Source organism: Athene noctua, chromosome 2, assembly GCF_965140245.1.
Source record: "Athene noctua chromosome 2, bAthNoc1.hap1.1, whole genome shotgun sequence".
Lineage (NCBI taxonomy): Eukaryota > Metazoa > Chordata > Aves > Strigiformes > Strigidae > Athene > Athene noctua.
Genome location: NC_134038.1, coordinates 18674567 through 18702185, shown reverse-complemented (window position 1 = coordinate 18702185; position 27619 = coordinate 18674567). Strand labels below are relative to the sequence as shown.

General features: G+C 35.8%; 1 protein-coding gene across 3 annotated transcripts in view; it reads right to left on the bottom strand.

The window, feature by feature from the left end:
* Positions 1 to 6071: 6071 nt before the first annotated feature.
* CSMD3 (CUB and Sushi multiple domains 3) overlaps positions 6072 to 27619 on the bottom strand; it is a 732271-nt gene continuing 710723 nt past the window's right edge. For all 3 annotated transcript variants that reach the window (XM_074897604.1, XM_074897605.1, XM_074897607.1), the window contains 7 exons: positions 26621 to 26800; positions 20546 to 20611; positions 18307 to 18465; positions 12928 to 13040; positions 10239 to 10326; positions 7629 to 7764; positions 6072 to 6275 (listed from right to left, as the gene is read on the bottom strand). In XM_074897604.1, the coding sequence (XP_074753705.1) occupies positions 6116 to 6275; positions 7629 to 7764; positions 10239 to 10326; positions 12928 to 13040; positions 18307 to 18465; positions 20546 to 20611; positions 26621 to 26800 (902 nt within the window). In that variant the 3' untranslated portion in view covers positions 6072 to 6115. The remainder of the gene's footprint in view (positions 6276 to 7628; positions 7765 to 10238; positions 10327 to 12927; positions 13041 to 18306; positions 18466 to 20545; positions 20612 to 26620; positions 26801 to 27619) is intronic.

Sequence of the window (27619 nt, the reverse complement as noted above, 5' to 3'; positions counted from 1 at the left end):
GGGCTAACCATAAATGTGATTTCCTATAGATTAGCAAATTCTTCAGTTGGTACATGGGAACAGAATCCTTCAGTGCTACGCTTCTCTTAGAGAAGAGCCTATTCTTCATATTTTGAAGATTTTTTATTTATTTATTTATTTCCCGGTTTCTGAATTCTAGAATGTCACTGACTAAATTCTTATCACTGCAGAATGTGATAAAACACCAAGAGGAAAGTCTCATAAGAATCACCACAGGATACTTAGAGTTTTCAGATATAATCTCCTATAATTTAAGTATTGGGAAAAAAAATGACCATGTAATTCATTTTCCCCCTACATAACATATTTTATTTTAGGAATATAAATTATTTTATCAGTACAAGGTAATTGGGATTAAAGTTCACACTGATAAACATTACGCATATTCTTAGAAATGTGGACATGCAGCTAGAGCATAAAATTCTGGACACTAGTTAAAGTGGTTTAAGATGTTACTTTAAAATAGATGTGCAGCTCCTTTCATGGAATTTAACTTCTCTTCAGTCTCTTTGGTATCTACAGCGGTTCCTACAATTGTGTTCTCATTATATTTCAGACACAAATGTGTTTTGATCTAATCAGCCTAAGGTGGCTGATTTGGCATGATTTTGTATGCAGCAAAGTATGAAGCACTGGGAGATATTTACTGGATACTTGACTACTTGCTAGAGAATGATATATGTCTTTAACATTAATAAATTTTCACAAAATGTTGGGACTTCTTTTCAGAACTACTACTACTATACTTATTCCTGGTTGAGGAAGTCAGGATATTATGTTGCCATAGTTTCATCATCAAGAAGATAATAAATGGGGAACACAACCTACTTCACTGGAATATTTTTTACGTAGTTAAATATTCATTTAATATCGGTCCTGTTTAATCTTTGACACTCCAAAATCTTATTCAAAAGTATTTGCCCGAGCCGTTATTCATTGTACTTATTTTACCACATAAGGAAACCAAACTATGAATCATTTTTCCATTGTCCTGGCTGTCATTTAAGACAGCAGTACAAAGTAGATGATGAACAAAATGATCAAACAGTGGGAGACTTAGTCTGGAACTAAAGATGAAATCAACTTAGAGCAGAAATGACAGGCCTTTATTTGTTTAAAAAATGTCGGCTGTGATCACACAAAGATTTTGGAAAATAAATATACAGCACAGAAATCTTAAACTCCAGTTCATTCCTAAATGTTGTATCACGCTCCACTCATGTGAATATTCTCTTCTGTAAGAATTAATTATTACATAAAGAATGATAAAAGGAGGTAAAGAATAACATGTTTAATTGATAATCAGTAATACAGATTTTATGAACTTCCAGCTTTACCAGAAAACTGACCCATTTCATCTTTCTCCATCATGTTTGACTGAACTTTTGGTGACCAAATTGAAATGAAATCCACAGAAATTCCAAAAAGGAAAATCTGGGGGATTTGAGAGATGCTAGATAGATTTTTCTGTAGTACTGTGTAAGGCTAGTAAGATTGCTAATAAAATGTGTATGAAAGGAGCTCTGGAACTTGGTTTTTGAATTTACCGTTGCTTGGTTGGTCCTCCCGAAGTCACAGACACTTCATGTACTTATATCAATCCCTACTGACAACCTGAAATTGGAAAATATTTTCACAAATTAATCTAACAAGGATTGTGGGATTTTAATCTAAAAAATGATACAATGTTTTTCTCAAACTGTAATCATCTTATAAAGAAGCATGCTGCAACACATACTGACTGTCTTATTGTGGAACAAATCATCTTTCATAGAAAGATCATGGGCAGAAGCATACATTGTAAAAAATTGGTATATTCTGATTTGTGGAAACAGACTACAGCTCGGAGGGAGTTATAAAGCAGGTATGTTTACTCCAGCACCAGGGTGCAAGGGGATTTCTCCACAAAGCTTGCACCCCAACAGCACATTTTACCAGAAACTTAAGGGTGTGGATATACATATTCATTGGATTACATAATACAAATATCCATATGCATAAGTAAGGCTGGGTTAGTTCAAAAGGCTGGTGTCAGCAGTTTATGTTATCTTTGCGCCTGCGCATTGCCTCCTGGTGGTCATCTTCGGGGGTGTCTTGGAGGAAGGCTCATAGTCTTACTCACCTTGTACTTTTCCTCAGAGCATGCACAGATTCTCTTAGCCAGTTTCTTGAATAACAAGAGTGGTTCCCGCTGGTTTACCACCTCTGTCTTATCTAAAAGCACCAGTATATCAGTTTATACCACCCATATACAGCTGTCGATCCACCACAAAGACTCAACTTGTTAGAACCCATCTGCTTTCCAAGGACATGTCTCTTATTTTTGCCAAACACAGTAGTTCTTGTTAAGTTTCCACAGAACAGTCAGGGCAAGCAGGATTGTTAAGCAATATTCAGAAATCATTATAAGTTGCTATAAGTTAATAAGTTGCAAAGCAGGTGATCATTTCCTTGTATCAATTCCTGCACAAGAGATCTATGCATTACTGAGATATTACAGTAGCTAGGTAGTAGTTAGGGACTTACAGCTGAATGTACATGCTGAGATACAGATCTGCTGATGTTTTTGTGCAGTGATATCCAATATTTTAAATTCTCCGCATTTCACTAATTTTGGAAAAAATTATGAATACTTCATAACACTTCAGCCAACTACAATAGTGCTTTTAAGATCTGGAAAAGAAAAGCTGTATTTTTCTTAGATTAATATATTAATGACTTGGCTGTAGACTCACTTTATTTCCCATTATCTCCTTATGAGAATCTATAAGATTTATAGCTATTAAATTATTATCCTTAAAAAGAAAAGTTTCTTGTATTTTTGCCAAAGAATTCCTCCAGGATAAGATTTGTACACAGTAACGCCAGGTCTGTTTCACAAACCAAAGTAAAATCAGACATTTTTAGCTCTATTTGATGATGGTCTGGTTATTCCGAGTAGTTCTACTCTGACTGCTACTGTGGTGAGTTTGGGTGATAAGTGTGATTTCTGGATTCCAGTAATGAATTGGATTTTAGTATGACTTTAATGAGATGTAGTGCACCAATTGGCTCTTGACACACAAATAATGTAGAATTAGGAGCTACATTAACAAACAAACAAACGCCTCCTCCCCAAAAAAAACCCAAAACAAACCAAACAAATCCACCCAATAAATCCACCCCATCTATTATGAATAGTGCATTCTCTGTTACAGTGAAGTCAGTGTAATTCTTGAAAAGCACAAACTGGATACTAGCTTAAGCATTGACAGAAATGCTGAACAAGTTCAATGTAAGTTTATTTGCTTTATATGTTAAAACTGTAATGCATAAACCAAAGAGGGAAAAACTTAACTTCAGATTCTAGGTTGCATGTGAAAGTTTGGCCACTGTGAAACAGGATTTTTTTTTGCTTTTCAGAATTAACGATTTTGTTCTAGAACCCTCTCGAAAAACATTAGCGCATGATCCTCACAGTATCATTTTCAGAATGAATCCTTGCTTCTCTTTCCAGTGTATTTAACAACAGAGTCTTCAGTGATTTCAATCTGGGCCTGAATGGGCCTTTTCAGTTTATGTAGAGCACCAAATTCACAAAAGAATATTAGACTTTTTTCCCCCCAGTTATCCTATGAATAGGATTTCAGGTCAGGATTTTTTATCTGCTTTCCATGCTTTCAAGCAGAAGGGGTAGTTAAAAGACAGGTTTAATATTATAGTAAGATAATTAAGATCCTCCCCTGCAGTTCAATGTCATTAAAAGATGACACTGGGTTTTTTAATGCCAGAAAATACTGTATGTACTGGTACTACCTATTAATATATATGTCCTGTATATTTCTGCAGAAAGGTCACAAAATTAACGTGCAAAGTAGGCTGTCTACAACCTCATGGAACACTAAGGAATAGGTATTTTTATATATTGTGCTCACTAGTTATTTGTGAAAGTATGCTAAGTCTTGCTACTTTACATAAAATTCACAGGAAGGGTCAGAAAAAATACCAAATCTGAATTATTCATTTGGCTATTTTTTCATCTTCACAACTGAAATGAGTTTAAAGCTCATCTTCCAAAGAAGAAACATGGTTAAAAAAAGCAATTGTCCATTTTTATTTTGTTTACATTTGCACTGAAAATTTACATCATACTTTTACAAATCCTTTTTCATAAAAATATACTTTTTTACAAAAGTGTATGCATTAATATAAGAGGAGTAGCCAGTTGCAGAAGAAACATTTTAAACGATCTCAAATGTATTAACCTTAACATTAATGAATGAATCATAGTTATTGCAGTCATCTGAATAAACAAGAATAAATAACAACCAATGGTATAAAATATAAAACAGCATCCTTTTAGTAGAATACAGTTTGACAGAGTTGTATGAATATTCAAAACAAAGTGTTGTAAAATGGTTTATTAGAAATTCATCAAACATTATAGAAATCCAAGCAGCAATCCTGGGTACAATGATATTTGGTAGGCACTCTCTATTACGGTAAGAAAAAGTTTAGATTTTCACAGAATTATTAATGTCTGAAAGGGACAATAACAGATAATTCACACTGGCTAACACACAGCATTTGTGAGTCATGCTACGAATGGAAGACAATGACCTACATCAAATAAATTACTGAGTTGCCACTGAATAATTTTGATATGAAATAACTAAAAATTACATGTCCTTAAAAGTGATTCTGGAATGTGTAAAATTTGTGTCTGAGGGCTGTGGATTCTGAATTGTCCCTAAAATGAATGGATTGTCCCTAATAAAATCATGGCTTTATATATATATATATATATATATATATTTAATATTTTTGTTTTCATTGCACTATTGTAATAGATTCAATTTTAAATCATTATCTGTAAGGATTTGTTTCCATAAAGTATGGAATATATAGATAAAATAGATATGAAAACACAGTATTATCAAATTATAACTTCTTCTTGCCTTGTAGGTCTGATCCAAAGTTCATTAAAGTCTGTTGGAATGCATCAGCTTCGATGGGATTTCACCATGCTTTATGCATGCATTTTGACAAAATGCTGAAGGAATAAACTGATGTGATACAGTCTAGATTTAACTAGCATGGATTGAAGAATGGACTCTTACATTTTTGAGATACAGATTTGATTACTAATGTTACTGTAAACCATACTTTTTAACTGGAAATATATTTAAATTATATTTTCACATTTGAAAAAAAATGTAAGATAATCACCCTTTTGAATGATCTTCAACAGTAAGTACCATAGCCATATGACAAAGCTCAATTCATACTAACTCCGTGATTGCAAAATTTGTCTAGTTGTATGCTTGACAAAAGAAATGTAGAAACGTTACCATTTCTGGGTATTGTTAATGGAAACAGAGAAAAGGAGTCTGACTTGGAACATGGAAAGGAATCAAGATATAAAGTAGGGGAGGAAAATTCATTAAATAAGAATATGACATTTTAATTTTTCTTCTGTGAAGTGAAAAGAGTAAGTTGTACTTGCTGAATTTTAAATACTACACCCTGGACTTAAAAAAATTAACTCTTCTGATAAAAATAAAATACTAAATGGGCTGAATAAATGAAAAAAAAGGTACAAACTCATGAGAAAGATGTAGCATATGACTGTTAAAAAGAAGTCAGTGACCTATTGTCTCCTGTAAGTATAGCTCTTATTTTCTACCTATATCTTTTTTTTTTTTTTTTTTTTTTTTTAACCCAGTTCCTCTATTATAGTTTTTATAAAGCACAGAAATACTGATAGTGGATGCTCCTCCAATATATGCAAATATGTTTTATGTTTTAGAATAACCTCCTTTTTTAAAAAAGCAAATAAACTGTGAGTAGCACTCATGGAGTGCAGCAAATTTTTTAAAAACTCTCCATGATGCACATGAAGAATTCTGATCCAGTTTATGAAAAAGAAAATAAAAACAAAATAACCACAACCCATTCTTGTCTATCATTCTCAGGAAAAGGTGACCCAGTATATCCTGAAAAGTGTGCTTTAATTTTTTTTTTTTTAATTTTTTTTTTTTTTTTAAATCAGTGAATGGTGTGTGCACTGTGTTGTGTGTCAATTTCCAGACTTTGAAGACATATCATTACCACATTATACCATTGTGCAAACAGTGTTCAAGTTGGGGTCAAATCGTACCGCTTTCCCTTCCACAGACTTTGCATTTGTGTCATACATAGGGTTTTCAAAAGCAGCTTGTCCATTATTATTTTCATGAACAGAGCATCCTGTATACTGTGTTTTAGGTGCAGTCCTGTAGAAGAAAAACAGAGTATTTGTAACTGCAGTTTTCCTCACTGCCTTGATGTAGCTTAAGAATCTGAACAGAATTTAGCTCCCAGTTCCAATTATGGGATTTAAATACAACATCTCAATTTTTTTACAGCATCTGTGCTAAGTACTCTCTTTATAAAGTTTAAGGGATTTATGATTCTTTTAAAATTATGTTCACTTCAAATCTTAGTTAACAACCTTAGAAGAGGTAGGTATTTCCACTTGGATGATCAGATAAGTAGTTTAGAGTACAACAAAATCTTGTAAAGATGCAGTAACTCCCCAGACAGAAAACGGAGATTTTCTTTTATCCCTTTGGACACTCAACAAGTTACTTATACATTCAAGAATTAATTTATAGCTGAAACATTTTCTTTTTCCCATAATAACTCACAATATCAAAGTACAATCCCCTGAAAATGCTTCATCTATATTGTTATGCATAATGCATACTCTAATGCAAATCATCAATATAAAATGTAAAGACAAGTGCTTACGGCATACAGGTAAATATACAAAAAGTTACAGGAGAAGTTTTTCATATTCTGAAGCAGTTCAAAACCAAGTAGCATTTAAAATTATGGTATGTGTTTTAAACTAATGTTATCCTGCAAAGTATATTGCAATTATTATTGTCAGGCTACCAGATGTAAATCACCATTTTGACAGTTAGTAGGCAATGAATTGTCTTGTCATTAAGGTGATTAAATTTTCTTTACTCATCTAATGCTTTCAAGCTATAGGAAAAGATTACTTAACACTGAATCCAAAGAACTAATACTGGCCTTGATAACATGAAAAAAATTGTTGAATTTAAGACTAATGAAATTGAGAAAGACGACCGGTGGCTATGTAACATAAGAACTAATAATTTCAGATGCAGAAACAGTTCCATAATGAAACCTCTCAATAAAACTTGCATATACTTGTAAGCCCATAAACAGAGGAGGCATTAAAATAAATTACTCAATATATGACTCATAATTCTGTCACATGTAAAAAAAAAAAATACAGGCAAACATCTGTAAGTACACAGAAAGACTGGTTGTTATATTATTCCCCCTATGCCCATAGTTTATAGCATCCATTTTGCTATCATAAAGAGAGAAATTTATAACGTTTTAAATAAGTAGGAATGAAAGCATAGAACAGTACAATAAACTGATCCCTCAGTCGTTATGTCAGACCTTCATGGAGGTAGGAAGAACTGTCTACATGCACATTTTGCAAACATTTTGTGGTTTTAACAGAAAACTTTATTAACACTAATAAAAATTGAAGGTAAAAAACCACCAAGTCATACAGAAATTCTATATACATAATTTGTACTTACCTTTGTTTATAAAGATAAAAACCAAAACCAGCAAATATAAGGGCAAAGAAAGGCACGAGGATAGCAATGGCCACTGAACTACTATTTGTACCATGTGGTTGATTAGAAGAATTTGAACCCTCAGACATGTTAAGACCTAAAAAGAATAATAAGAAAATACAATGTAAGATATATATCTGTTACTCCCGGCACATACTACTCCATCAACTTCAGAATTCAGTAATTCAACCTTGTTGTTGAATATAAGCATATATATAAAGCACAAATAAATAAAAAGAAACAAGCAGTTTATCAATACACTAAAATAGAGGAAAATAAATTAAATGTTCAAAAAATAAATTAATGTTGTGAGGAAGATTGTACGGAAACAGCTATCAAAATATTTTGTTTCAGAGAATCTGTTTTGGGTCATCATTATGTGTTCAGCTGTATACATACAGCTTTATGCTGAGACCACCTCGAAAGAAAATGTAGTGTGGTATACCATATTCTGATTAATAAGTGGATGCAAAATGTCAGGAGAACAATACATATACACTGGTACAATAAATATCTTACTGCATAATTCTGTATGTGATTCAGGTTTTGGATGTTATTAACAAATTTTAATGTACCGTGTAACAAAAATTAAAAATTATAATAATGCATATTTTTATTACATTACTGATTATATTTGTATATTTTAAAAATTAAAAAATATTGCATGCATACAAAGCAAACATGATTTCAAGGAAAGAGGCAAACTGAAAGTTCAGCATGTTGATTTCATTAGGCACTGCTATTGATACATAGAGTGAAAGAGGTAGGAACGATTGTGAAGAGCTAAAGCCAGATATTGAGGAAAATATAAGCATGAATAGGATCTGCTTCATAGCTGAGGAACACATTATCTAGGTTATCTATTCAGACAAGATACACACCTTTTTACTGTGAGGAAAGGAATACCAATACAGCTACAAAGTTGATTTTTAAGCTTTGAACGGGACCTTTTTAGAATTGCATAGGTCATGATAGTTTCTGATTTTCTTGATCTTACAAGGTAATATATAGAAATTTTAAAAAGCACAAACAAACAAAAAGAAACAACAGATAATCATTATACTAAAATACAGACAAATAAATGTAGGAAAAATAAATGTGAGGAAAATTGTATGGGAAGAACAATAAAAATATTTTAGAGAAACTGGCTTTGTGTTTGTGTGCTTGAAATAATGAAGTGGTAAACATCCTAAAAAAAATCTGTTCAATGATTTCAAATCTCTGTGTTATTGACTATATTAATTACAATTAATCCTCTTATAGAATTTAAACCTTAGTGAACCATTCTGTTCCTAGAAGATATAAACCAATAAAAACTACCTTCAATATATTGCATAATAGAATCTCACAACTACAAAATAAAACAAGAACAAAAGAAAAATCCCTCTGAAAATCAAATGAAGAAATACAATTTTCATAGAGTCTGTCAAAACACTGTCAAGGAAGTCTTGAATTTTAATTTTTGTTAGATGACTTTTAAATATTTTGATGAAGTTAATAAAGGAAAATACCCTGTGTATTCAGTTAAATGAAATATTTATTGATTTTTTTAAAATAATTTGCATGTGCAAACACAGTGAAAATCAAAATCCCAAGTAGTGCATTTTACTGTGAATCAGAACTGTGAAAAAAGATAGATTTGCCTTTACCTCATCCATTCATTAATAAATCCTTCCAGCACATTCAAGAATTAAAGAATTTCCTGGTTTTACTGAAAAAATAAAAGTGGACAATACTTTGCAGCTGAAAGAACCTAGTTTTGCAAACATTTTGTTTTGGAATTTTGTCTGAAGATAAGCTCTCTATCTAAGGAGCCATTACTTTAGTGAAAAGTAATTCCTCTTCTAAGACATTCTCGATAGTATTTTATCGTTCAAGAATTCATGATTAACTACATTCAAGTTGTCACTGAAGGAGAAATATCACAGTTCTTAGGAAAGTATCAGAAAAGTAAATTATATTCTTTTTCTTAAAGAGCAGAATAGAATATTGTTACAAGAGCTCTATTACCAGAGCTATCTTCTCCAAGAAAGCACATATAAAGACTATCAGTTTGGTGTAGAACAGAATGTACAGAACCAAGAAGTCAATTTTTAGGAAATAAATATTTGGCCAGTAAGTAAGATTTTGTGCTTCTTAAGAGTAACATAAAGATTTACTTGCAAATACTCAGTGGTTTCACTCTTCTAGCAAATGGTTGGGGGAAATGTTTCAGCACGATGAGCAAGAGACCAGTTTAGCAGAGCATTCTATAACACGGACTTTCTAAATAGTTATTAAGATGTGAAACCAAATGCATTTTACACATATTTATAGAAAAACATTGCTCAAAACATTACAAATGCACAGCTATACTAAGTAGTACATTGCAAGGCATCTGTAACTCCTTACAACTTCTGACAAAACACTCTTTGTAAGTACTACTTAAAGGAGATTTTAAAGTTATGAATATCTCAGTATTCTATAAAATGACAGTACTGATAACATCCTGCACATACCCTTAGAGTACTGTACATAATAAAACAGAATATGGAACAATGGACTATCAAAAGCTTAGAATTTGCTGAATACCTAATCTTTGAAGTCCAAATTGTCCATAATCTTTACCCTGGATGAATCCTTGAAAAACATATGTTGCTCCATCAGGTTCAGCAGAAACCTGTAAACAAAAAGTAGTCTGAATTAAATGGGGGAAAGTTTGTGATAAATATATATTTGGAAGAGAGATACCCTAATATGCTTGACTGGTAGTTGTTATTCCCTAATAAAAAACATTGTATTTTTTCTAGAAAAACTATAAAGTTCAAAAGAAAAGAGAGAACTGTTAAAGGCACAACTTGGGCATGTTGGCTTAGAGACACATGACTACCTTTTACTACCTTTAACTATACTATTTTTTAAAACCAACTGTGGCAGGTGCAGCCACTGAAAATAAGGCTTGGCTGCTGAAGTGTAGGAGCTCGGGGCTGCCTTTGTTCTCAGGGCATCGTGGTAATTGGGGCCTTCAGCCACTAAGAGCCACTACTGACTACAGGTCAGATTGGGCCTGGGTATAAATGGAGCCCCTGGGGAGCCATTGGGAGCTCGTCCCCTGGAGCAGCAGGCTGTGGTTGGTGACTCTTCCCTGGGGTTGGGACACTGCCCAAGGAAACTCCTTGAGGTAACTTGGGTCAGGACACTGCCCTGAGAAGGTCTTTGTGGTTGAGAGCCCTCACTCGTGAGTGATGGAGTGTTTTGGGCTGTCATTAAACCCTGGGAAGTGGTGCATTGTTCTGCATTTTGGGCTATTGGTAAACCCTAGGAAGTTGTTCTGTTCTCCTCTTACAGACATTTGAACCTGTAATTTGTGGAGGGCTAGCTAATTGTGTTGACAATAAATTTGTACTTTTTGATGGTTGCTTGCTAATTTGAGAGTCTCTGTAACACCAACAAAACTTCAGTTTCTGGTAATTCAAGATGTCAGTATTTTTAAGCATCTTACAGGGTTCATAATTATCTGATTTGTTTAAGAAGTAGATGGCAAAAGTTACAGTTATATTGTAGATAAGCAAGAATGCAAGTATTGAGGCTTTAATAATTTAAAAGTAAATAAGAAAATACTTCACATTCAATTGACAGTTAGTTCCTTTGTTCTTTCTCAGTGCTCTATCTCAATAATTAATTATACAGCTGTAGACCAGAATAATATTGAATGAGGCCTTGGTAAAATTCTTGTGGGAGGAAGAAAGAGTTGTTATCCTATGACTATCTCCCTTATTAGGGTAAGTACTAAACTAACACATTATATTCAAATTTACAGGTACTTGCTTCCCAAGTTCGTTATTAGGTTTAAATTCAGTGGTGCTGAGGCATGTTCCTTCAAGATTTTCCCTTAAGCTTTCCTTTCTCAAGGCAACAATATGTCTTCAGCAATGACCTGAAGCTGATTTCACTGAAGAAAGGGTGCATTTCTCAGGTGAATGTGTTACTTTGGGGCAAGGCAACCTGTTTGAGCTATTCCAAGATTTTAAAAATAAAAAAGAAAATGGTCAAATAAGAACATTCTATATGCTATGTAAATATAGAATGTATGGTCTTTTATACATACATATGTATGTAAATAGCACATAGAATGTAGGGGCTGTACTGAGGGCTTTCATACATTTAGGACTCTGAAATTAAATTTATTGATTTTTACCATATTTTTTTCACCTCTGGAGCATGCTCATGGAGCCTAAATTTTGCACAACCCAAGGGTGTTAAGCTCTTTTACCAGTATATTTATTGTTTAAGCAGTTTTGAGTTTTTTGCTTTGGCTTTGCAACTCTAAAAAAAATTACCGTTGACATAATGCCACAAGTTATGCAAACATAAATTTATGCATAGATTTCAGTATACACATCTTCTCTTCTTTTGGCCTGTGCACCCATACTGGTTTCACTGTAATGATTTACCAGAAGGTGAAACATAAGAAAACAGACTTGAAAAATAAGATGTAATAGGGATGTATGAGTGTTCATAATCATCAAAATCTTAGACCATTTCTTTTCTTAAAAATCTACTTTCTTCTCTGGCAAATAAAGTGTCTCAAGCCCCAAAACCATGCAGCTGTTTCCCCACTTTAGGAATAACTTGAGTGATGTTTGTTTTTCCTGTCTGTCTCTGAAGGGATTTTCTTTTCACTGTTTAAACACATCTCATCCACCTGGCCTGTTTCTTCTTTTTACCCCTGTCCTTCACCTCTCCTCCTCTCAGCTATGTGCTCTCTTCTTCCCCCTTTTAAAGAATAAACTCGGTCCCAGAACCTCCAAGGGGCCTAATGCTTAACTGGAGCAACCTAGTCTGTTTTCCCCATACCACAACAGCTGAGCTTTTTCATGGTATTTCTAAAAATATCACCAAAAAGTAAAACATGACTGCTAGACTAATGATAAAAATTGCTATTATATTACTACTATATATTATTATTATAAATTGATATTTTATTATAATGATGATAAAATTTCTCAATATATTGGAATAAAATTCAAAGAGAAGAGAAAGGATTCTGTGTTAACATGCATTATAATTTTGTATATACAGTATAACTATTCCCATATTTTCCCTCAGACCAATCTCCTATATCTTACAATAAAATTTTAATTTCATTTAATGAATTGGCATTGCTAGCAAAATTCCTTTTGATATGACTCAGGATTTTTTGTGTGTAGAACACCAGCATGATTTTTCAAAAACCCCACAGACAACCTTTCTCTGTCTTTTGTAGCAGAAATATACTCACAAAACCATCCATAGCCCATTTTTCCTCTTTCAACTTGCTCACAGATGTATGGGAGGGTGCTTTAATGAGATATATGTGAAGCATTAGCCGAGCTTCCTGGCTTTTATACACTCCTGTAGAATATAGTTTTAAAAATTTATTTTTGTGTTGAGTAGAGAAATAATTTAATCTTTAATAAGCATTTAATTTCTTGCCTCTTGCCTTAAAAAGGAAAAGTAGGAAGAATAAGTAGTGTTGTTAGCAACATTTTAGTTTAGCAAGATGCATTCTGTTATGAAATTTTTTCAATTATCATAGGATTTCAATATAAACTGTTTTTAGAGAGGACAGAAGGGAAACCCTAGGCACACAGCTGTTACTTAAACAGTTACCGTAACTAGTACAGAGAGAACAAACTGACAATAATCTTATTTGAAATGGAAAATACTGTTCTGAATCAGGTAGAGTGTATTTGAACCTTTCATCCCCATTTCCAATATTTGTAACTTAACCAGGTAAAGATAGTAATAGAAACATACACATCTAAATGATTTTCCAAAAGCTGGTGCTAAATTAAAAACTTCTAAATTTGAAAATATCTCAAAAAAATTGAATTGTTCTTCAATAGTCATATTACAACACATTTCTTCCAGACAATAAAACCTGTGTATAACCTTATTTACTTTGTAGGGATAATTAACTCATCTTCATTCTTGCAGAAAAAATGTTTAGAATCCAAATAACCTTATTTGTTAATTTGGAGAATGAAGGTAAAATAGTATGATATGCAAAACCAATGGTGAATAGTGAAAATACAGTGAAGATGTTCTTCCCCCACATTTTTAAACATTGTTATCAATTAAAATTCAGATTTTAGATAGAAGACCTTTCTTTGATATTTTCTTTCTGTCAGAATGCTGAAATAATTGTTAATTTCATATGAAGCTTTTTATTTGTGTAATCATGCAAGGTTATCTTGCTCTTTACATGAACAAAAGTTAATGATGGCTAAAACTTAAATAGTAACAAAACTAAAACCAAAACCAAGAAAAAGAAAAAAACAACAAAAAAACCAAAACCCCGCAATTATACTTCCACCTCCAGAAAATTCCACCAAACTGAAATTAAAAATCCATGATTTTATAGACTCAATACATCACAGAACAGACTTCATATTTTATTGACTAACAAATGTGGATGACTTCAGTCTAGATTTAGTTAGTATGTGTCAGCTACGCATGAACTAAACTGGATCTCTTTTTATTAACTGAAAACTCCAATAACATATCAGTGCCCTTAATTTTTGTCATTTCCCAGTTTTATGTGCATCCAAATTCTGTGATGTGAACAAGAACTGAAGACAGCACTGAGATGTAGGAGAAGGTACTGGCTTTCTGTATTGGGTTTGCATAGCAAGGTTTTGGTAGCAGGGCAGGCAACAGGGGTGGTTTCTCTGACAAAGTGCCAGAAGCTTCGCCTGTGTCCAACAGAGCCAATACCAACTGGCTCCAAGAAGGACATGCTGCTGGCCAAGGCTGAGCCCATCAGCAGTGGTGGTAGAGCTTCTGTGATAACATATTTAAGAAGGGGTGAAAAAAAAATGTTCAAAACCAGCAGCAGTCAGAAGAAAGGAGTGAGAATAAATGAGATCTCTGCAGACACCAAGGTCAGTGAAGAAGGAGAGAGAGGAGGTTCTCCAGATGACGAAGCAGAGATTCCCCTGCAGCCAATGGTGAAGACCATGGTGAGGCAGGTGGTTCCCCTCTACCCCATGGATGTTAATGGTGGAGCAGATCTCCAACTGCAGCCCATGGAGGACCCCACACCAGCACAGGTGGATGTGCCTGAAGGAGACTGTGACCCTGTGGGAAGCCTGTGCTGGAGCAGGCTCCTGGTAGGACTTGTGGACCCATGGAGAGAGGAGCCCATGCTGGAGCAGGTTTTCTGGCAGGACTGGTGACCCCGTGGGGGACTCACGCTGGAGCAGTCTGTTCCTGAAGGACTGCACCCCATGGAAGGGACCCACACAGAAGCAGTTCATGGAGGACTGTCTCCTGTGGGAGGGACCCCATGCTGGATAAGGGGAAGAGTGTGAGGAGGAAGGAGCAGCAGAGACATGTGATGAACGGATCGCAACCCCCATTCCCCATCTCCCTGTGCCGCTTGGAGGGGAGGAGGTAAAGAAGTTGGGAGTGAAGTTGAGCCTGGGAAGAAGGGAGGGGGGGGGGGGGGGGAGGTGTGTTAAGATTTGGTTTTATTTCTCATCACCCTATGCTCATTTGATTGGCAACAAATAAATTAAATTAATTTCTACAAGTCAAGTCTGTTTTGTGCAGAACAGTAATTGCTGAGTGATCTCTCCCTGTCCTTATCTTGAGCAACAAGCCTTTCATCACATTTTTCGGGGTAGTGATAGAGTGGCTTGATGGGCACCTGGCATCCAGCCAAGGTCAACCCACCACACTCTCCAGTGGGGGAAAAAAAAAAAAAAAAGGCTGCACAAAACCACTACCTAACACAGTAGTGGAAGGAAGGAAATATGTACTTAGTGGTCTTTGCATCTTAAGGTAGAGAAGGAAGAAATGCTGGCACAACCCAATAGCTTAATATTGGACTGCAGTGCTGCAAAGAGACAATCTGGGAGACATCAGTGTCTTCAGACTAATTGTTTTGTGTATGTGATCAGAAGAAAATGGTGGATCCAGAGGGGAAAAAAAAAAAAAAAAAAAAAAAAAAGGATGGTTACGTCTGTCTTGCTGGTTGCTAATCTGAGAAAAAAATCCCAAACCAATGGAAAAAGATCACCTGCCCAGATATATCCTAACTAAGAAAAGACATTTAACTTTGTCCTGTTAGTTTATTTACTCTAGGCTCTTACCACAGACTAAACAGAAATGGGCATCTCAAAAGTTCAATTCAATTTAAGATGCAAACTTCCTTTTTTCAGAAACTGCGGTAAGAGACAGAGCAATGAGATTCCTAATTCACATCTCATTTACATGTCTAAATTCACAGAACAAAAGCTTTCTCCACATTAAGAATAGGTGATTGCCATATAAGAGGTATCATATATAACTCATCTCTGAGCTAATATGAAGACTTACTTGCATGTTAACACTGCACTTAGCTCAAATTAATATGCCTTGGTAAGATAGGGTTTATTCTCTTGTCTTCAGGACTGCATTAACATTATCACACAGTATTCGGTTTCTTCAAGAGCTTGTACAGTGTGCATCTAGGATTCATTTGGAACTTGAGGAAAAAAAAAATTCTCACATCTGCCATGGAAGTATCTTATAAATATACATTTAGGAAATACTTGCAAGAGGCTGAGGGCTCTGGTGTGTGTACATGGGCATGAACATTATGTTCATATGCTCAAACAAGAGCATAGTGAAAAATTATCCCACAGACCAAGGCATCACTGTTCCCTGCTAAGTTACAATGGTGGTTTCACAAGCATTTCTTGGTGAAAGGTCTATGTGCTTCTTCAGAGCTGGCAACTGGTTTCCCAGTGTACAAGAGAGTGTTTAATCTGAGCCAAATAAACAGGTAAGAGCATTGCTATTTTCACTTGTCCTAACCTGATCAAAAGAACATGACCATTTCTAATCTGTGACAGACATATATACTATAATTACAGCAAGTGCAGGTGTCAGAATAAAAAGAAGTTAAAAAAAGATGCAGCAAATGATGGAATGCAAAACACTACGTATCTCACAGGGAGAGAACTACTATTCTTTTCAAAAACTACAAGTTGAGTATAGGAGAAATCAGCTTCCTGGCATCTAAATGTCTTTTTTGATTCATCCTTACTTCCTTGGCCCTATGATACTCTTTCAATATACAGGATCTCAGTTTTCTATCTGTGAAACAGGGAAAGAAAATAATATTAATTACCTGATGACATGTGTAATGCCTGTATGTAGATCAAAAATGGGCATTTGTAATCACTTTTGTGTCCAAATGAGGGAACCTTTTTATTTGGAAGAGGAGGTTGGGTGAGAAAACACAGTTTGTACTTTTACTAATCCTAAAAATATGAAATACTACATCTGCTGCACCTAATACCCTTATAGAAATGGCATGGCTGAACCTAAACAGACATCATACAATAGAATAAGTTAGCACAGATAGTCAAGAAAACAGAGTTACCAGTCAGAAAATATTTTATGAAACATCCAGTCCATCTACAGCCTCTCAAGTGAGAGTCTTCAAAAGGCACCTACAAAATAACTTCAGTAGACAAACCTAGTGTCAAAAATTCACTATTCTACGGAATACTAGAAACTGAGAGCTCAACAGAGAAATGGATTCTTTGGCCCATTACATTCTTCCTGTAGACCACTCCTCTCAGAAACATGTGGGCTGAACTTTCCCCCCACATCTTTTTCCAACAGGTTAATGTTCGGTCATTTATCTCAGATGTGTTAGCAAAGACAGAGTGATGTTAACCTACTTGAGAGAAAGGGTTCCTTAAGGGATGAAAAAGATTAAACCAGCAGTGTCCAGCCTATACATAACTGTGATTTTTAGGTTTCTTAAGTCTTTGTAAAAAGTGTTGTAGACAAAGGATGAAGGTTCAAGAAACTAAGTTTTGAGTGATAATATTGATTTCAGGTGTGTCTTTTATGCTTATTCACACCCCTGTGTTACAGCCTGACACTCCTGTGGGGTGACAGGCCCATTGTCTGTGTGTCTGAGATAGCTCAATCCCAGGAATGACAGATTTTTAAAAAACAAGCAAAAACTATAACCCCAAACATTTTTACAGTATTTTTGTTTGCTTGCTTGTCAAGCCATATCACTAGTTTCTACTGATGGTTCACAGTACAAACAACTGCATATTGTGCCAACATAACCATGGCAACAATGTTCTGTGTGGCAGGAACTGTGGAATGTCATAAACCAAGATTGCAATCAAAGTCTTCTTCTGAAATCACAGCATGAAGGGTAGCTACTTTTTTAAACTATATCAGCTAGTTTAACAAGTGTAACCTCTCCATGCTCTCCAAGTTCATGTCATTAGGCCAACACATATCAATTTAATCATATTGCTTATTAGTTATTAATAGGCTATTATAGGGAAATTGTATGATTAAGAATTAAGAAATTTTCAGGAACAGTAATTTAAGTTTATTTGTTATATTTAAGGAAGAGTATTAGAACTAGGATGATTCTTTTGTTCCTCATTGACTGTTAACTCCAAATATAATAAAAACCCAGGAAATTAAAAAAAGGGAGAGAAGGAAAAGGTGGAAAAATCCCTACATTTGAAAGTAACTGAACTATAATAAGAAATTCTTTGATAAGCTAAGAAAGTTGCCAGAAGATATTAAAAGTTTAAGTGTTATGCATAAAGAAGAAAATAAGTGGAAATGAATATTTCTTATCCCATACCTGATAGCAGCAATTCCATATTGCTGTTTGTAAGCGTTGCATTTACTCTTCCTGAAGTTGCATTGAAACTGGTGACTGTCAAAGTCATGGGCTGTTTCTTGCTTTTGTAATTGTAAGATCCTTTCCATATATAATTTTGGGCAAATACATCATCAGGAACTATATACACATCAAACATGTTTCAGTACATTTTGCAATATTTGATACTTATGAAGTCAAACATTCAAAAAAGTATATGTTAAATATTAGCATTTTCTCTTCCCTCTCTATTTTTAAGTCTATTGGGCATAATATTCACATATAAAGCATAGAAATCTGGCATCATCATTTACAAAAGAAATGTATTTGTACTGAAGAACACAACCACAACTCTACCTCCATTTGCTTCATTCCTCAAATACGGACATGTCCTAAAATTAACTGACTTCACAAAATCTAATTTAACAGCTGTAACCAGAAGACCAGATTCTGCTCACTGCAGAATCTTTTCTATGCCAGCACAGACAGGCACATACAACTAGGATTAAGTTTTGCAGGAATTAATATCAATTTAGATATCAAAATTTTACCAGCATATTTAAATGACATTAAAAGGCTATAAGCATTTTCTTTATTACCTAGTCAATTTTTCTAAAGAAAAATTTATATACGAAGTATTATCTTATCTTCAAATGCTTAAAAACATTATGAGCTTCAACAGAAGAAAAAAAATTCCCTAATTTAAAACTAAAAATAGATCACAGTCTGCAGGGAGAATAAACATGGTAGATTTATACCTTTACATTTAATATTTGTCATTATCAAACTGCAAAATTAAGTAATGCTATTCCAGGAACAGTATGGTTAAAAAAAAAAAAAAAAAGTTACCTATCCAGTAAAACCAGATACATTCAAATCTTTAAAATCTTAACATGAGATACCATTTATACAATTAAATTGAAGGTGACTTAGGATGGGTTTACTACACTTTCCAAAGGAAATGTATCACTCTTAGCCCTATAATAAATAATCACTCTTTAAAATCAGCACTTTCACGTTATTTGGAGTCACTCTCACAAAATTTAAAGCTCTGGGTTCATGTGTTAATTGGCATCTCACGTCAGATAAACACAGAAGAATACTTGCCCCTTCTCTCACAGGATATCCCAAAATTCAAGACTGAGGCCCACTGAAATACCTGACAGTCTTCCTTCATCATTTATTTGATGGGTCACAGTGACAGGCTGTCTTCGCCATGGAGGGTAAAAGACCTTTCCTAGTTTTTTATTTGTGTATATATATGTATAGATGCATACATTTTTTGACAAGTAAACACATAAAAAAAACCCCACCTAGATACTGGGACTGTAAACTGCGAGCAAGGGAACTGCATGGTGCAAATAGTCTGATTCTGTTGATTTGTGATATCCCTGATATTTATTTCCCTACTTTCAGAAAAATCTGATCTTTACTTTTTTTTTTTTTTTGTGATTAGTTGTACACAAAGCTTCAGAATGAAAGAACCGATTGTATGACTGCCATGAAGTACATCAACAAACACAGTTTTGAAGTCATGTACAACCTGATTAAAAAAAACCCAAAACAATGAACAAACAAACCTCACAAACCCCCACAAAATCCCCTATGATAAGGAATCACTTTTAAATCTTTATTCATTATTGCTAGACATTTAATGTAGTTATAGTCAAAGGCTAATTCTAGTTAAGAAGATGTCTCTTTTCAAAAAATCTCTTCAGTGGACAGAGAAAAGTTTCTCTTGGATCTAGTCAGGACATCCAAAGATAGACTTCTTTAGCAAATCAGTGAAAACTGAAGTTGACTTCACCCATTTAAAGGGACTACCTTCTCTAGACTAAAACTAGCTTTTTGAAGGCTAATACTGAACTATTTAGGTAAAAGAAGTGCAAGACTGTGAAAAAAGATGTGAAACTATTTCTGGGTGAGTAATGTAGATTCTGAATGGGTATATTGCATAGGATCTTACACAGAACGGTAATTTCAGTGAAACCAATAAAACTCTCATCACATAACATTTAGAAATTGTATATGAATATAAATAATACCATATAGTCTAAACAGACTTAAAACATTGGGGAATAATTTAATTAATTATGGTTTTGTTCTGTTAATGTAATAGCCTTTATCCATTCTAAGCCATTCAGTGCCATCTCACTAAATCGATTCCCATTGCGTTTTCTACAGAAATTGTTTAAAACTAAAAATACATCAAAGTACTTACCACTTAGTTTGGGACTTGGTGTTCCCAAAGCTGGTCTGGGATCCTTCACTAATATTTTGGAACCAGCTGTTAGAAAGAATGAATGACAAAAAGACAAATCATAAGCAAATATGTTACTCAGAAACTAAGAAAATAATTTCCATAATGGAATTTATTTGTTACAAAGTATATAAGATGATGTTTTAAACTCAAATACAAATAAGGTTTCAATTAAGCCTTAGTATCACAGGAGCACATGCCCACTGATTTCTTCCATTTTCTCATAAGTCATGTCACTCAGATGCTACCAAGTCATTTGCAATACCCAAGCAGTGTAGGTTTTCACTTCAGAATCCACATTTCAGGATTCACAGTCATGGACTAGGCACCTAATATGTGAAATGTCTTCTAATATGTCATCTGTGGCAAGTTATATAATTTAAATCAGGATCCACACAAAATACCACTGTGACTAGTGCTTTTACTGGAATCAGTGTAACACAAAACAGTGAAGAGAAACATATCAAGGGCATTTTAAATCATGTTTTTATCTAGGACTCAATTATCTTCAGCAGTACTAAGGCACCTTGTGTTCCAGACTGAAAACCCAAAGATGAATGCTTAATCTCTTAACAGTGGAGGAGATCACTATTTCGTTAAAGAATGGCAACAAAAAAGAAACAAATGAGGTTATCTCAAACTGCTCAGGTGATTTGAACATGGAAATTGGAAAATTTCGTTTCTTCTCTGCTAAGAGCAGGAACTCTGATGCCGCTGAAGATGATGAACTAAATGCAATGGGACAGTGTCACTTCCTGCAACTGAAGCTATTTTATTTTGCAGAAACTAATTTGGATTCACTGAACTATAAAGAAGACACATAATTTTGTCTCTTATGTAAAATACTCTCATGCAGCACTAGGCTCCGTTACTTGCTCCAGTGCTTATTTCAATATTTTGGATTGTGGATCTTGGCTTTGAAGCCAGGCCTTTTCTCTCCCTTTTCTGATTGATACTCTAAAAAAAAAACACCCAAAAACCAAAAAACAAAAAACAACCAAAAAACACCACAACAAAAAAAACCAACCAACCAACCAAAAAGAACAGACAAGAAAAGCAACTTCCTTCTCCCTGAGTGGAGTATTTTTCTGCATAAAAAGGAAACTTTAGCAAGAAGAACTGGGAATATTTTTCTTGAGTATAACTTTTAGCTTATTACAGAAGGCTTGTTCTTGGTATATAGATTAAAACTGTCAAGAAACAAGGGCAGTGGTTGGAATTCAACCTCAAGTTCTCATGGTCTGTTACTACTGAGCGATTAATCTCTATTTCCTCTCTGTTTTGAAAGAAACTCATGGAACATCACTGAACACGGTTGACCTGGAGGGTGTGTCTCAAGAGCAATGCTTTTTGTCTACATAAAGCTCAGGTTAGAGCATTCTATAACATTTTTTCAGGACATTGGGACATTGGGAAACTAAGTTATATCACAAGGTAGATAAACTCAGAGTAATACTTTAACGTTTTGGTGTGGTTTTGTTGTGGGTTTTTTTGTTTGTGTTTTTTGTTTTTTGTTTTTTGTTTTTTAAATCTCATAAAGGTTCCTTACTATCAGATAGGACAGATAATATACTACTTGTTTCAATAACATCAGCAGAAAATTCTTGGATCAAAATACAATCCATGAATCACATTTGGCCTGCCATAACACTTCCTGAGTATGGAACAACTCATAAGCTTCCTGGCAGCTTGCTTTCCAACACTTTCCCAAAGCTCTGCTCTGTTTTCCCCCAGCACTTGCCTGGCATGTAATACCAGGACACCTGTTTTATAGTAATACAAAATATTCATTTCCTATTTCTCTTCCAAGTAGTAGTACTTAGCTATATAGCCTTTGATTGCCTCTGTAAGAGCCCTGGGGATAACCACATCTGAAACATTAGATATTAGTAATCTGAAAGTTGCTTTAATTATTCAGGAAATAGAGTTCCAAACAGTTGCTATACTTGGGGATGTTTCTTATCTCACATGAAATAAAACATTCTCAGCATGATTTTGCTATGAAGTTTTTAATTCTCTGCCATGATAAAGTATGTAGTAAAAATCAGAAACAAAATAAAATATTTTAACATCAAGGACAAAGTAAAAAAAGCACAGAAAAGAAATATTTTTTTCCACTTAGTGTATTGTTGCTGACATAGAATATAAAATAATATTAAACCCTATAGATTAATTCCATACAGTGATTCAAACATCTACTTGGACTTTAGTCATCCTTCTCCAATATTGGAGTAGAATCATACAATCACAGAATCATTTAGTTTGGAAAAGAACTTTAAGATTGAGACCAACAGTTAACATAACACTGCCAAGTCCACCACTAAACAATGTCCCTGAGTGTGACATCTACATGTCTTTTAAATGCCTCCAGGGATGGTGACTCGACCACTTCCCTGGGAAGCCTGCTTCAACACTTGAAAACCCTTTCAGTGAATAATTTTTTCCTAATATCCAGTCTAAATCTTTGGCACAGCTTGAAGCCATTTCCTCTTGTCCTATCACTTGTTACTTGGGAAAAGAGACTGACACCAACCTCACTACACCTTCTTTTTAGGTAGTTGTAGAGAGTGATAAGGTCTCTCCTGAGCCTCCTTTTCTCTAGACTAAACAACCCCAGTACCCTCAGCTGCTCCTCATAAGACCTGTGCTCTAGACCCTTCATCAGCTTCGTTGCCCTTCTTTGGACACTCTCCAGCACCTCAATGTCTTTCTTGTAGTGAGGGGCCCAAAACTGAACACAGTACTCAAGGTGTGACCTCATCTATGGAGAGTGCAGGGGGACAGTCATTTCCCTAGTCCTGCTGGCCACACTGTTTCTGATACAAGCCAGGATACCACTGGCCTTCTTGGACACCTGGGCACACTGCTGGCTCATGACCAACACCTCCAGGTACTTTTCCACCAGGCAGCTTTCCAGCCACTCTTCCCCAAGCCTGTAGTGATGCACGGGGTTGTTGTGTCCCAAGTGCAGGACCCAGCACTTAGCCTTCTTGAACATAATAACATTGGCCTCAGCCTATCAATTCAGCCTGTCCAGATCCCTCTGTAGAACCTTCCTAACTTCAGGCAGATAGATCAACACTCCTGACCAACTTAGTGTTATCTGCAAACTTACTCGGGATATACTTGATCCCTCATCCAGGTCATTGATAAAGATATTAAACAGAACTGACTCCAACACTGAGCCCTGGGGAAAGCCACTTATGACTGACCACCAACTGTATTTAACTACGTTCACCACTGCTCTTTGGGCCTGTCCATCGAGCCAGTTTTTACCCAGCAAAAAGTGTGCCTGTCCAAGCCATGAGCAGCCCATTTCTACAGAAGAATGCTGTGGGAAATGGTGTCAAAGGCTTTACAACCTTTTAGACAACATCCATAGACTTTTGCTAAATCCACTAAGTAGGTCACCTTGTCATAGAAGGAGATCAGGTTAGCCAAGCAGGACTTGTCTTTCATAAATCCACGTTGACTGGGCCTGATCACCTGGCTGTCCTGCACGTGCCATGTGATAGCACTCAAGATGATCTGCTCCATAACCATCCATGACACTGCTGTCAGACTGACAGGCCCATAGTTCCTTGGATCCTCCTTTCAGCCCTTCTTGTAAATGGGCATCACATCTGATAACTTCTAGTCAACTGGTCCCTCCTCAGTTAACCAGGACTGCTGATAAACGATGGAAAGCGGCTTGGTGAGCACTTCTGCTATCTCTCTCAGTACATTTAGGTCGATTCCATCCAGCTACATAGACTTGTGTGTGTCTAAGTGGTGTAGCAGTTTGCTAAGTATTTCCCCTTGGATTATGGGGCCTTCATTCTGCTCCCCATCCCTGTCTTCTAGCTCAGTGGCCTGGGTACCCTGAGAACAATTCATCTTACGATTAAAGACTGAGGCAGAGAAGGCATTAAGTATGTCAGCCTTTTCCTCATACTTTGTCAGTATGTTTCTCCCACATCCTATAAAGGATGCAAAGTCTCCTTAGCCCTCCTTTTGTTGCTAATGTATTTATAGAAATATTTTTCTTGTCTTTTAAGGCAGATGAAGTTCTACTTGGCCCTTCTGATTTTCTCCCTGCATAAACTCACAATATCCTTGTAATCCTCCTGAGTGGCCTGCACCTTCTTCCAAAGATCATAAACTCAATTTTTTTTCCTGAGTTCCAGTCAAAGCTCTTTGTTCAGCCAGGCTGGTCTTCTTCCTCACTGGCTTGTCTTTTGGCACACGGGCATGTCCTGTTCCTGTGCCTTTAAGGTTTCCTTCTTGAAGAATATCCAGCCTTCCTGCACTCCTTTGTCCTTCATGACTGCCTCCCAAGGGACTCGGTCAATCAGACTCTTATCCGGGCTAAAGTCTGCTTTTTGGCAGACTTCTCCAAGACTCAAAAATTCTATCATTTTGTGATCACTATGCCCAAGATAGCTTCCAACTATCACACCCCACAAATTCTTCCCTATTCACAAAAACAGGTCCAGCGTGGTGCTTTCCCTTGTTGGCTCACTCACCATCCATGTCAGGATGTTATCTTCCACATGCTCCAGGAACCTCCTAGACTCTTTAGTCTCCACTGGATTGTATTTCCAGCAGTCATCTGGTATATTGACACCCCTCATGAGGACAAGGGCTCGTGACTGTAAGACTTCTCCCAGCTGCTTATAGAATATGTTGTCTGCCTCTTTATCCTTCTTGGGGGGGGGGGGTCTATAAAAGACTCCCATCATGATATCTGCCTCATTGACCCTTCCCATGACTCTTACCCATAAACAACCTTATCATCACCATCATCAAGCTCTAGACAATCAAAACACTCTCTAACATACAGGGTGTGAAGACTGAAATGTCACATGACTGTCTCCAAGCTTGCTTGTGTCTGTGCAAACCTCCAAGAGAAACTGCTGCTGCCTGTGCATTGGTCTGGGGGATGCTGCCCAGAGAAGCAGGAGTGTATTGAAGGATGCGCCCCCCCAATTCCTTGTGGTTGCATTGTCGGACTCCTTAGACAAGCCTCAAAGGGGCAGAGGTGTGCTGAGCTGGCCCCATCCTGGAGCCGTTTGTGGCCCTATTGCGTAGGCCAGACCCCATGCATTGCTAATGAACTGACAAGACGCAAACATTCCTGCCCTGAAGCCAGATGCAACAAAACCTATAGGACCAGAGGAAAAAAAAATTAAGGCGAGCAGATATGCTAATCAGAGGATACGATGAACTTAAAAAGTCAGCAGAAAATTTCACTCACTGTGCCTCTACCATCGAAGCCAGATCTGTGTACACCCACCACCGAAGAACTGAAGGCTGAGGACCAACGGTACGCCGCTGGATCCATGGTGGTGACTATTCTTGCAGCCCTATCCCGCATCCTTGCTTTATTTCTGTATTTTCCTTCCGTTCTGTCCTATCACTATTCCACTTCTTTAATAATAAAATCCTATTTTGGGTATATGGCATTTGACCTCGTTTGTGTCTTAATCTCACTCTTGGGATCGTATCGAAACCTCTCCCAGCATTGGATCTGAATACAGAGTGCCCTACTGCCTCTCCTTCTTTGCCTATCCCTTCTGAAGAGTTTATATCCATCCATTGCAGCACTCCAGTTGTATGAGTCATCCCACCACATTTCCATGATGCCAGCTGTATCATAGTAATATTACAACTGTCATAGCTATCCTGCAGCTGACACAATCTCTGTAAATAAAATTATCCTGATCTTAGTAGGCATGTTCAAAAGCATTGGGAATCTTACTCTACTGAGTTTATGAGAATGTAGTCCACAGCTGACTCAGTCGGAAGTCTAAAAGCAGATATTAGCCAAGTCTTTGGCCCCTGGAATTATGTCTGGAATTGACACCTCTGAGAATGTAAATGAAAGACAAGTACATGAAAGCATATTTCCCATTAACCACACTGGCAAAGGATCAGAGTTATCCTCTTAGACTTTCTCCCTCCTAGTTCTCCTTACATTCTGCCTTATCTTATTAGACTGCAAATAAAGAAAATCACCGAAGTATGTGAGATGCAGTGGGAAACAGAAGAACTTACCTTCACAAACTGGAACTTTCCCAGTCCATGTGCCATCAGACCTACAGGCTCTATGTTCTGATCCTCCTGCCAGAAAGAAGCCTGGCTGACAAGTGTAAATCAACGTATAACCAAGTGAGGGAAGATCCATTCCTGCAACATTAGCATGAGTTGGTGTTTCTGGTTGCTTACAGCTGTGAGCTACAAAGAAGAGACAAAATATGCTTCAGTTAAAACAGTGAAAATATTTCTTAAAAAATAATCTATTTTTTTAAAATAACCATTCTGAAAGGTAGTTAATGAAGAGAAAAGCATCAATAAAAATAAAATATTAATATATTTTTAATTCACATTAAAAATTACTATGTAATCTATAAATTACTGTTCTGAGCCTATAAATGCACTCTTGAAAGTGAACCTTTCAATTTCAAGTGAACAAGAACTAACTTAAATGCACTTGCACAACCAAAATTGATTGTCTGCATACGCAAACATAAGCAGCACACAATTTACTACAGTTAAAAACAGTCGTGGCTTATGAATTACATGACTTATGATATCTGTCTAGTACTGAATAACAGTAAATAAATGGGTCATTTGGAAAACACTTTGAAAGGTCAAGGAGAAATTGTAGGTGAGGCAAGTTTTAAATATCAGTCAGAAAAATTAATTACCATTCCTAATCTCATGTAAAGTGTCATGTCTTTTACAATCATCAGAATCTGAGGGTCTTGCGTTACCTCAAAAACAGCAAGCTCACCTTTCAACACACTGAGCTACTGGTTTGCTGTTTGCTTAGGGGAAATGCTAGCCCCAACTGAAACACTAATGTTGTTTTCTTCTGTGGATATGCTCTCCACACACTGAAGTGATTCTATAAGGTCATACCTTATAAAGGTGAGACTATTTCCAGAAAAATACAGCTGGCTAGCTGAAAAACTAGAAAGAGTAACAATAATGTTATACTTTCTGTAAATTAGCACTATTGCCAAAGTATAAATGATCTAAGATATTAAATGC